Source organism: Taurulus bubalis (genome assembly GCF_910589615.1).
Source record: "Taurulus bubalis genome assembly, chromosome: 13".
NCBI classification, from domain to species: domain Eukaryota; kingdom Metazoa; phylum Chordata; class Actinopteri; order Perciformes; family Cottidae; genus Taurulus; species Taurulus bubalis.
The window spans coordinates 127,501-140,008 of record NC_136601.1 but is presented as its reverse complement, the minus strand read 5'-3'; the positions used below and the strand labels follow the sequence as shown (position 1 = coordinate 140,008).

Genomic DNA, 12,508 nt, shown 5'->3' with positions numbered 1-12,508 from the left:
AGGTACCGCGATAGTTGGTCTAAATCTCAGGTACGTAAACATGAAGGTGTCGCACACGCGCCCTGTCCTCGCCTGGATTCTGCGCATGCGCAGTGTGCCCTAAACGAAGAGACGCGGCTGCCTCCGCACAGAGCAGCCGGAGCAGAACCGGAATAAAACACGGAATAAAACACGGAATAAAACACGGAACCACCGCGGATCCACCGACCGGAGACCACCGAGCCCCGCCGGACACCCACCGCGGCGCAGAGGAGGCGGGGTTTGCAGCCCGGAGCCCGCCTGTCTGTCTGTCCGCTGCACGGTGAGACAAAGCGGCTCAGGAGCCTCGCAGCACCGAGTCCGCGACCGAGTCCGGGAGAGGGTTCAGGTGCTGCCGGACTGCCGGACCGAGTCCCGGTCCGGTAGTCCGGCAGCACCAAACCCTCCTCCATGTCTTCCTCCTGCAGGCTTCAGGGACATGGCGACGCGGAGGTCCAGATGTTGGCCTTGATGAGGCTCCATGATCTGATCCAGACGGCCTGACCCAGGACTTAAGTCCCTGTAAGGACCTGCGAGGACAGACTGCACACGGTCTGTGAAGGACACACCGGGACATTTATAATGCACACAGGGACATTAAGAGGACACACAGGGACATTTATAATGCACACAGGGACATTAAGAGGACATACAGGGACATTAAGAGGACACACAGGGACATTAAGAGGACACACAGGGACATTAAGAGGACACACAGGGACATTAAGAGGACACACAGGGACATTTATAGTGCACACAGGGACATTTATAGTGCACACAGGGACATTAAGAGGACACACAGGGACATTAAGAGGACACACAGGGACATTAAGAGGACACACAGGGACATTTATAGTGCACACAGGGACATTAAGAGGACACACCGGGACATTTATAATGCACACAGGGACATTTATAGTGCACACAGGGACATTAAGAGGACACACCGGGACATTTATAATGCACACAGGGACATTAAGAGGACACACCGGGACATTTATAATGCACACAGGGACATTAAGAGGACACACCGGGACATTTATAATGCACACAGGGACATTAAGAGGACACACAGGGACATTTATAGTGCACACAGGGACATTAAGAGGACACACAGGGACATTTATAATGCACACAGGGACATTAAGAGGACACACAGGGACATTTATAGTGCACACAGGGACATTAAGAGGACACACAGGGACATTAAGAGGACACACAGGGACATTTATAGTGCACACAGGGACATTAAGAGGACACACAGGGACATTAAGAGGACACACAGGGACATTAAGAGGACACACAGGGACATTTATAATGCACACAGGGACATTTATAATGCACACAGGGACATTAAGAGGACACACAGGGACATTTATAATGCACACCGGGACATTAAGAGGACACACAGGGACATTTATAATGCACACCGGGACATTAAGAGGGCATAGGGACAGTTATAATGCACACAGGGACATTAAGAGGGCATAGGGACAGTTATAATGCACACAAGAACATTAAAAGGACACTCAGGGACATTTATAATGCACACAAGAACATTAAAAGGACACTCAGGGACATTTATAATGCACACAGGTAGATAGGAGACGGGTGGACAGGAGACGGGTGGACAGGAGACGGGTGGACAGGAGACGGGTAGCTAGGAGACGGGTGGACAGGAGACAGGTGGACAGGAGACAGGTAGCTAGGAGACAGGTGGACAGGTGACAGGTAGCTAGAAGACAGGTAGCTAGGAGACAGGTGGACAGGTGACAGGTAGCTAGGAGACAGGAGACTGGACCTTATTGTCTAAAAGAGTTTTTGTTTTGTTTCCTGGCAGTTTGGACGTAACCGAGACTGAAAGGACGACATGATGTCCCCGAGGTGGAACCGTCTACCTGCTTCGCTGGTCCTGGTCCCGGTCCTGGTCCTGGTCTGGTCCCGGTCCGTGGCGGCGGCCCGCTCTGACAGGAACATGGTGTCAGAGGAGTACGTGGGCGCCACGGTGAACGCCACAGTGCTGGACGGACGGGGAGCCACCGTGCACACGATGAGCAGCGACGACGGGACGTACGGACAGAACTCCCCAAAGGTGGACGCCAAGGGGGTCGTCGTCATCGCACCTGCACCGCATCACGGAGGTATGACGGCACACCTGAACCACAGCACACCTGCACCGCATCACACCTAAGCCACAGCACACCTGAACCACAGCACACCTGCACCGCAGCACACCTGCACCACAGCACACCTGCACCGCATCACACCTGAACAACAGCACACCTGCACCGCAGCACACATGCGCCACAGCACACCTAAGCCACAGCACACCTGCACCGCATCACACCTGAACAACAGCACACCTGCACCGCAGCACACCTGCACCACAGCACACCTGCACCGCATCACACCTGAACAACAGCACACCTGCACCGCAGCACACATGCGCCACAGCACACCTAAGCCACAGCACACCTGCACCGCATCACACCTGCACCGCATCACACCTGAACCGCATCACACCTGCACCGCATCACACCTGAACCGCATCACACCTGAACCGCATCACACCTGCACCGCATCACACCTGAACCGCATCACACCTGCGCCGCATCACACCTGCGCCACAGCACACCTGAGCCACAGCACACCTGCACTGCATCACACCTGAGCCCCAGCACACCTGCACTGCATCACACCTGAGCCCCAGCACACCTGCACTGCATCACACCTGAGCCACAGCACACCTGAGCCACAGCACACCTGCACCGCATCACACCTGAGCCACAGCACACCTGAGCCACATCACACCTGCACCGCATGGTTCTCAAACCTTGTCTGTAAATAACATCATGTTGTGACTCCATCTGTGCTTTTTTAAATATTAGATTAAAGAAAATTGCAATCACTTTCAAGTAAATCAGATCGCTCCATCAGACCAAAATAAATTGCAATCACTTAGAACAATGAAAATAAAGTTGGTGGAAAAAATAACTAATATTTAGTTACTAATAAATAGCTTATTGTAGAAAACAATAAGATATTTATTTTTTTACAAAACAGAATGAGTGAGATGAGCATCAGATTGTGTCAGTGGAGCAGTGAGCTGCTTTCCTCTACACATCTTTATAAACGGGGTTGTAGATTCTATACGGCTCTCAATTAATGCTCAATGTTGAGCTGAGATCTGTTTTCTGTTTTGAGAGGCAACAGCAGAAAGACCTCACGTGTGTGTGTGTGTGTGTGTGTGTGTGTGTGTGTGTGTGTGTGTGTGTGTGTGTGTGTGTGTGTGTGTGTGTGTGTGTGCGCGCGCGCATCGGGGCGGAACTACGCCGTGCGCGATACAGAGATCAGAGAAGTGTTAACGAGACCACATAGGGACAGAAATGACAAGCTGTCATGTGGATAATATAAATAAAATACGGCCGTTCAGTTTGTTTATTAACAGAACAAGGTGTAGACCTGTTCTATAGGAAAGAGAACCTTAAATGATGACTTGTGATCTGAAACTATCAAGAAAATTACAGGGGGGCGGGGAGTTTCTTAAGGGGAGCACCTCACCCCACTATTATAACGGTGGGGGAAACACTGCCTATGGCTGAAGGTCGAGGTGTCTGTAGTATATGTAGTAGTATCTGTAGTACTGGGACACTGCGACGCTCAGGCTGAAGGTCGAGGCGTCTCTGCTCTCAGGTCAGATTACAGTCACTGAAGGACACTGCAGCTGAGCTCTGACTGTCTGAGCTTTGATATCTGGTCCTTCAATAGAACATTCTAGACCTTCTATGTATGAAACTTCCTGTTTGACCTCAATAGAACATTCTAGACCAGGGGTCAGCAACCGTCTAGACCTTCTACGTATGTAACTTCCTGTTCAACTACACCACAGTGTAAGCTGTCAGTGATGATGCAGCATGGTGATCAGTTAGTGAATCTAAATCTGATTTCAGTGTTGATACTTTATATACGATACAACATTAATAACATTCAAAAGGAAATACTTCATAAACCATTCAAATTAAAACATTTGAAACTATTTTGTAAAACAGAAATAAGCACAAGAAAAAATGTCAGAACTTTAACATGTAAGATTTAATCTTTGGCAATGTAATAACCATGGTAACGGTCTGTTTCAGTGGTGGACCGGCAGGGCTGCGACCCCGGCACTCGTTTCCTGGTCCCTCCTCGGAGCGTCCACTGGGTGGCGCTGCTGCAGAGAGGAAACTGCACCTTTAAAGAGAAGATTCTGAAGGCGGCCGCCTACAACGCCACGGCCGTGCTCATCTACAACAACTCCACTGACAAGACGGTCAAGATGGGCCACGAAGGTCAGGATGTGTGGTTCACTCTCCTGAACAAACATCCAATACTCTGTATTTTAGCTCAGTTTTATGTTTCCACCGACTCATGAGGGAAACATCTGTGTCTTTAGCAGCTCAATGCTCCACTTTGCTCACCTAAGTCTGTCTGCTGTTTGATGCTGAGCAGGTAGTAGTGTGCAGAGTACCTGAGCAGGACGTAGTGTGCAGAGTACCTGAGCAGGACGTAGTGTGCAGAGTACCTGAGCAGGAAGTAGTGTGCAGAGTACCTGAGCAGGAAGTAGTGTGCAGAGTACCTGAGCAGGAAGTAGTGTGCAGACTACCTGAGCAGGACGTAGTGTGCAGAGTACCTGAGCAGGACGTAGTGTGCAGAGTACCTGAGCAGGTAGTAGTGTGCAGACTACCTGAGCAGGAAGTAGTGTGCAGACTACCTGAGCAGGAAGTAGTGTGCAGAGTACCTGAGCAGGAAGTAGTGTGCAGAGTACCTGAGCAGGAAGTAGTGTGCAGAGTACCTGAGCAGGAAGTAGTGTGCAGAGTACCTGAGCAGGTAGTAGTGTGCAGACTACCTGAGCAGGAAGTAGTGTGCAGAGTACCTGAGCAGGAAGTAGTGTGCAGAGTACCTGAGCAGGTAGTAGTGTGCAGAGTACCTGAGCAGGAAGTAGTGTGCAGAGTATCTGAGCAGGAAGTAGTGTGCAGAGTACCTGAGCAGGAAGTAGTGTGCAGACTACCTGAGCAGGAAGTAGTGTGCAGACTACCTGAGCAGGAAGTAGTGTGCAGAGTACCAGTGACATTTGTTTAGCGTTTTATCTCAAAATGACACTATGAGATTTGGAGGGCGAACCAGAGCACTAAGGTTGTGGCTGTACAGATAAATAATGACCTGAAACTCTGTGTAAAGCAACAGATTCACCTGATCATGCTCTGCCAGAGACGCACACCTCACAAATACATTATCATTATACACATACTTTCTTAACGCTTTAAAGGAACAGTTCAATATTTCGATAAATCCTCCTCCTCTTCTCTGAGAGTCAGGTGTTCAGATTGACACCATTCTCTTGTATGTGCGCTAAAAGCTTAGCATAAAGACTGGAAATGGGGAAACAGTTAGCTTAGCATAAAGACTGGAGACGGAGAAACAGTTAGCTTAGCATAAAGACTAGAAATGGGGAAACGGCTTGCTTAGCCTGGAATGTCAAAATATTCCTATAAGTGTTGTGACTGAGAGGAAGACGATGATGAATATGAGCGTTTGTGAAGAGATTTCCTGAGCATCAATCCTGTGATCTAAATATAGACGGGAACTTGTCATTAATTGATGAGGTGTGTGTGTGTGTGTGTGTGTAACTATTATACTGCAGTGTAGTACTTTTATGGTACTGTATTGAAGTGTTATACTGTTTTTACTGGTTCTCTCTGTGCAGGTACCGGTGACACGGTGGCCGTGATGATCACAGAGGTGTACGGTAAAGAGATTCTGGCCCACCTGGAGAGGAACCTGACGGTCGTGGTCTCTGTGTTGGTGGGTCAACGTGGACCCACCAAAAACATCAACCGAGGCTCGCTGGTCTTTGTCTCCATCTCCTTCATCGTCCTCATGATCATTTCTTCAGCCTGGCTCATCTTCTACTTCATCCAGAAGATCCGCTACACCAGTGCCCGTGACCGCAGCCAGGTAACATGCTAACGCACTGCTCAGAGGCTAACGCACTGCTAACACACGTTAACACGCTGGCACACGTTCACATACAGCTAGCATACAGCTAACACATAGCTAACAGGCTAACATACTATAATACCAAAACAAAGCTAACATGCTGCAACACCTCTAATAAGCTAACACTCTCCTCTCCTGCGCCTCCTTTCCGTCCCTCCTCTTTCCTTCCTACCCTCCTTCCTCCTCCTCCTCTTGTTCAGATGAATCATTAATATTTAATGAGATCTCTCCATCTGCTACAGAACAACCTTCACTTCACCTCCTTCAGTCTGACAGGGAGTCAGCATCTAGTAGTATTCAGATTACTGTAGTAGTATCCAGAGCACTGTAGTCCATGTTGTACTCTTACATGTATCCAGAGTACTGTAGTCCATGTTGTACTCTTACATGTATCCAGAGTACTGTAGTCCATGTTGTACTCTTACATGTATCCAGAGTACTGTAGTCCATGTTGTACTCTTACATGTATCCAGAGCACTGTAGTCCATGTTGTACTCTTACATGTATCCAGAGTACTGTAGTCCATGTTGTACTCTTACATGTATCCAGAGTACTGTAGTACATGTTGTACTCTTACACATAACTCTGTGTCCTCCGTCTCTCAGCGTCGTCTTGGTGATGCAGCGAAGAAAGCCATCGGGAAGTTGACAACGAGGACGGTGAAGAAAGGAGACAAGGTAAAGATGTTGTCTCTGTCCTTCTTCTTCTGTGGTACTGAATGAAGACATTGTGTCTGTCCTTCTTCTTCTGTGGTACTGAATGAAGACATTGTGTCTGTCCTTCTTCTGTGGTACTGAATGAAGACATTGTGTCTGTCCTTCTTCTTCTGTGGTACTGAATGAACGTCGTCACTGTACATCAGAAGTGGATCAGTGAAGAGAGGATTTAAGGGAGGGGACACAGGTTTGATACATGGTGGGCAGTAGGACCCAGAGGTTTCAGGTGATGTTGTTGACCTTCAGCAGTGATGGATGTGTACTCTGACACGAAGGTCGGAGGTCACAGAATGACGGTGAGGGAAGATAAACAAAGATAAATCACATCTGACGAGTCGCTACAAGAAAACAGCTGAGAGGAATTTTAAAATGGCAGGAGACTCTGATTAGTTAATAAATACAATAATAACAAATAATCAATAACAGTTAATAATGTAATCAGTTAATACACAAACCAGTTCATCTCACCAGTTAGTTAGCGGACTGAACAGTTGGTGAGGGACTCGACGCCACCACAGGACTCGCCACAGGACTCGCCACCACCACAGGACTCGCCACAGGACTCGCCACAGGACTCACCACCACCACAGGACTCACCACAGACTCGCCACAGACTCGCCACAGGACTCGCCATAGGACTCACCACCACCACAGGACTCACCACAGGACTCACCACCACCACAGGACTCACCACAGGACTCACCACAGACTCACCACAGACTCGCCACAGGACTCGCCACAGGACTCGCCACAGGACTCGCCACAGGACTCGCCACAGACTCACCACAGACTCACCACAGGACTCACCACAGGACTCACCACAGGACTCGCCACCACCACAGGACTCACCACAGGACTCACCACAGGACTCGCCACAGGACTCGCCACCACCACAGGACTCACCACAGACTTGCCACAGGACTCGCCACAGGACTCGCCACAGGACTCACCACCACCACAGGACTCACCACAGGACTCACCACCACCACAGGACTCACCACGGGACTCATCACAGACTCGCCACAGGACTCGCCACAGGACTCGCCACAGGACTCTCCACCAACACAGGACTCGCCACAAGACTCACCACCACCACAGACTCGCCACCACCACAGGACTCACCACAGGACTCGCCACCACCACAGGACTCGCCACAGGACTCGCCACAGGACTCACCACAGAGACTCAGACTCGACACCACGAGAGACTCACCATAGACTCACCACAGAGACTCAGACTCAAGACCACCACAGAGACTCACCAGAGACTTGACACCACCACAGAGACTCAACACCAAGATGTTGATGTCACTTCAACATATTCATGTGTTTTTCTGTCTGTTGCAGGAAACCGATCCAGATTTTAACCACTGTGCGGTGTGTATTGAAGCGTACCAACTGAACGATGTGGTTCGCATTCTGCCCTGCAAGTAAGACTGAAAACACACTCAGACTTTAACCTGTTAATGTTCTGCCGTCCCGCGGGCGTCCTTTCGGTACGAGTGCCATATGTTTCCGGAAACCTACGATTCTTGTGATTCCAGCTGTGTAATCCGTTTCACAATCAGACCACCACAGCAGCTACAAACAAGACTTTTGTCAGACAACAACAAACAAACAAACGATAGCAAAATCCAGGCAACTCACCGATGACGCCTCATATTGATCCATAAATCCATAACATTCCAACAAAAACGGCGTTGTTACATCGTAAAGGTCCAATAAAACAAAACCCCATAAAAGATTTAGTCCAAAACACGTGATCACATCCATAAATATCCACCAACTGGCGTTGCATCATTTCATATCAGCTGGAAGATATGAAAGAAAGCATTTTTGTTTTTAGAAGAAAAGCAAGTTTGCATGAGAGCACAGCTACAAACTCGGCACCAAAATGACCGCCGAAATCCTACCTTTACAATGAAACCCCACTTGAACCAATAGGACCTTACGTGGCTCAAGCCTGTCACGTCATACAGCTCAGATGACAGGTGTTTCGTACAGCCAATGAAATTGCCTAAAAAACGATTAGCAGAAAGAGTGGGGGCGGCAGGTAATCCCAACAGCCTTCAATTTGATGAGAAGAGACAGCTGCTGATAGAGCCTTGGTTTGGCCTTGAATTAGGATGAAAATGCATTTATACTTCATTTTCTCTGTCAGCAATACTGGTAGTAAATATAAATAGTACCTCTATAAGTTTGCAAGACTATAAGCATTTTTAATACGGTTTTTTACTTAGACTAGAAAAGGCTTCAGGCTATGGTCCCATTGTGTTTTCCAGTCCATAAGTCCCATTTATAGTCATCTACAGGCATCTATTTACAAAGAAATGTTCAGGCGGAAATAAAAACCTTATACTTTAGTGTGTTCAAACTCGTATAACTGTGATTATTGAGGGGAAAACAGCTTCAGATTGTTACCTTTCAAAAGAGACCAAGACCATGCATTTACTCCACATAGTTCAAGTACAGCTTCCAATTTACTTTGGGTATACCTGGATAGGTGTTTTTCGTCAAATTTTACAGGAACGCTAAGATGTAATACACTGGACTTTATCATAGTATTATTTTAGTGTAATGGTATTTACCTTTTGCAGCCAGTCAGACCAGTGTCACACAGATGTATTACAGCAGAGTTCAGTCCTGTTACTTCTGATGGTTTGATGCCCCATGTCTGCAGACATGTCTTCCATAAGCTGTGTGTGGACCCCTGGCTGAACGAACACTGCACCTGTCCCATGTGTAAACTCAACATCCTCAAAGCTCTCGGCATCATGGTGAGTCATTACTGGCAACCACAACACAAATACACCAGGTGTGTTGTTAACAACACAGGTCTGTCTCCTCTCTTCTCAGACCAGTCTTCCCTGCGTGGACAGCGTGGTGTTGGATGTGGAGCGTCTGGCCGTCAGTCAGGCGTCCGGTGGCCAGAGGGCGGCTTTAGGCGACAGCAACCAGCCGTCCATCAGCCTCGAGCCGTTCAGCGCCGCCCACCCTGAGGCCACGCCCAGAACGCCTGCTGACATCAACATCGCTGTGACTAGTAAGACACATGGCATATCATAATAGGCATTACACATAATTTACTGTTAGGGCAACTAATCACCTCAGGCAACTTGACTTGTTTGAAAGACATCGTTACACTGTCATCTAGCAACTTTACAATGTTGTAGTAGAGCAACTTTACAGTCATCTAGCAACTTTACAATATTGTAATAGAGCAACTTTACACGGTCATCTAGCAATTTTACAATGTTGTAATAGAGCAACTTTACACGGTCATCTAGCAACTTTACACTGTCATCTAGAAACTTTACAATGTTGTAATAGAGCAACTTTACACTGTTGTAGTAGAGCAACTTTACACTGTCGTCTAGCAACTTTACAATGTTGTAATAGAGCAACTTTACACAGTCATCTAGAAACTTTACAGTCATCTAGCAACTCTACAATGTTTTAAAAGAGCAACTTTACAGTCATCTAGCAACTTTAAACTGTCATCTAGCAACTTTACAATGTTGTAATAGAGCAACTTTACATTGTCATCTAGCAACTTTACACTGTCATCTAGCAACTTAACAATGTTGTAGAGCAACTTTACACTGTCATCTAGCAACTTTACACTGTCATCTAGCAACTTTACACTGTCATCTAACTAGGGCTGCAACTAACGATTATTTTAATAATCGATTAATCGGTTGATTATTTTTTCGATTAATCGATGAATCGGATGAAAAAAAAATAATCAAAAAAGCGTTCGTTTCCAACCCTTTATTCAAAAACAGAAGTGACAGTGCAAAACATCTTCAGAAAGTGCACAAACAGGTTGCTCCTTGAACATCCCTGAGCTGTAAATTAAAACAACAAAATGGACTAACACTAAAAACATACACATGTATGCTTTACATCTGCCAAATGTGAGCCCTGTTTACTGTAATTGATCCCTCCAGAGGCTGCATTTACATACCCTGCTTTATCAATATGTATGAAATACTGGACAGAGGGAAGCTGTACTGCTCCATATAGAGCGTCCTCTTCCTTAAACTCGTTCATTCTGGGTCTCTTATGACCACGACGTCACGTTGTTGGCTAAGCCCAACGACGTGATTTGCTTCATTCTACTTTGAGTAAAAAAAAAAAAAAACCTGCAGCCAGATCCTCCGGTGAGCCGGTTTAACGTTAACGAGTGACAGCGTGAACTGAACCAGACCGGGGGGTGACGGCATGTTTCATCACGTTACGTTTTTTTACAAGCAAGACTGAACTGTAACGGAACATAACGGAACTTTAACGACAATACACAACCCAAACACGTTAGCTAACGTGATAGCAAGCTGACTAGCTTCCATTAAAAACAAGTTTGAGGAACATAAAGACGCCGATTGGCCAAGACTCGTCAAAGATCTTCTATTTTTGAGAAGATCACGACCTCAGCTTTTCTCGTCTCACTCCAATCTCAGAAACGCTGGCCGGCCAGTTGCTCTGCTCCGCTCTTTTTTTTTTTTCTCCGCGACTTATTGCCCGGCGTAATAATCGCGCGACACAACGAATCGATAATGAAATTCGTTGCCAACACTTTTGATAGTCGATTTTATCAATTCGTTGTTGCAGCCCTACATCTAGCAACTTCGCACTGTCATCTAGCAACTTCGCACTGTCATCTAGCAACTTCGCACTGTCATTTAGCAACTTCGCACTGTCATTTAGCAACTTTACAATGTTGTAGAGCAACTTTACACTGTCATCTAGCAACTTTACAATGTTGCAGAGCAATTTCCCATTGTCATCTAGCAACTTTACAATGTTGTAGTAGAGCAACTTTACACTGTCATCTAGCAACTTTACAATGTTGTAGAGCAACTTTACACTGATAATATTGTCACAAAGCAAATGTACTATTTCATAGTGCAACTTTACACTCATAAATAAATGTATCATTGAGCAGAAAGGATCTGAATAGGATTCAAAGACATTTAAAAAGTGATAGAATTTTATTTCGAACTTAGATCAGCACACATTAATATAATGATTTAATTAATGTTAAAGATGAACCGGGCTGCTTTGTCAGACAGAATATTTTCATTAATTCTGTTTGCTTTGCCACAGTGTCTCAAATTGTCCACTAGATAGAGCCAATGACATCATGAACACACACCTAATGAGGTAATCAGATCAGTCTTAGAGATTCTCAGTGTGAAGTAAGACATGAGGTACACACCTCAGTTTTTCAGACGTATATGTTGGTAAATGTATTTGTATGTCTAATATGGTGCATATTGTTATGTTGCATCACTCTGTCTGCTGTCATACTGATGTTTAGAGTGTAAATCCTTTTCGACTGTTTCCTGTCTCGTCAGGCGGCGGCCACTTCTTCAACGGGAACTCGATGTCTCCTCGCAGCGTGGTCTATGAGATGGAGCTGCCGGACATCCAGGCCTCGCTAGACCTTTATGACGAAAACAAGTCCTGAGGCCCATCGTCATTGTTACGACCTCCTACCGGCTCCACCTGCTGATGGACAGACACAGGATGTGTGTTTCCTGTAGGGGGTGGGGGAGTTCTGATAAAGACAACTTTGACGAACTTTCAAACATCATTAATCCATCAAATTTTCTTCAGACTGAACATGGAGTCTCTACCCGGGTCTAAGTTATCGTTAACCTTGACACTCGGAGGAAGAAAAAACGTCCGGTTGATAGTTCAACTTGTTAAAACACTATGTAAAAGAAATAATTCCGA

At 46.5% G+C, this 12,508-nt stretch overlaps 1 protein-coding gene across 1 annotated transcript; it reads left to right on the top strand.

Annotated features, from left to right (window-relative positions):
* Positions 1–447: 447 nt before the first annotated feature.
* On the top strand, positions 448–12,253 carry rnf130 (ring finger protein 130). Its single transcript, XM_079228691.1, has 9 exons — positions 448–540; positions 1,859–2,159; positions 4,155–4,346; positions 5,762–6,012; positions 6,660–6,731; positions 8,117–8,199; positions 9,450–9,546; positions 9,626–9,812; positions 12,127–12,253. The coding sequence occupies exons 2-9, from the start codon at positions 1,889–1,891 to the stop codon at positions 12,237–12,239; spliced, it is 1,266 nt and encodes a 421-aa protein (XP_079084817.1). The 5' UTR covers positions 448–540; positions 1,859–1,888; the 3' UTR covers positions 12,240–12,253.
* Positions 12,254–12,508: the final 255 nt, after the last annotated feature.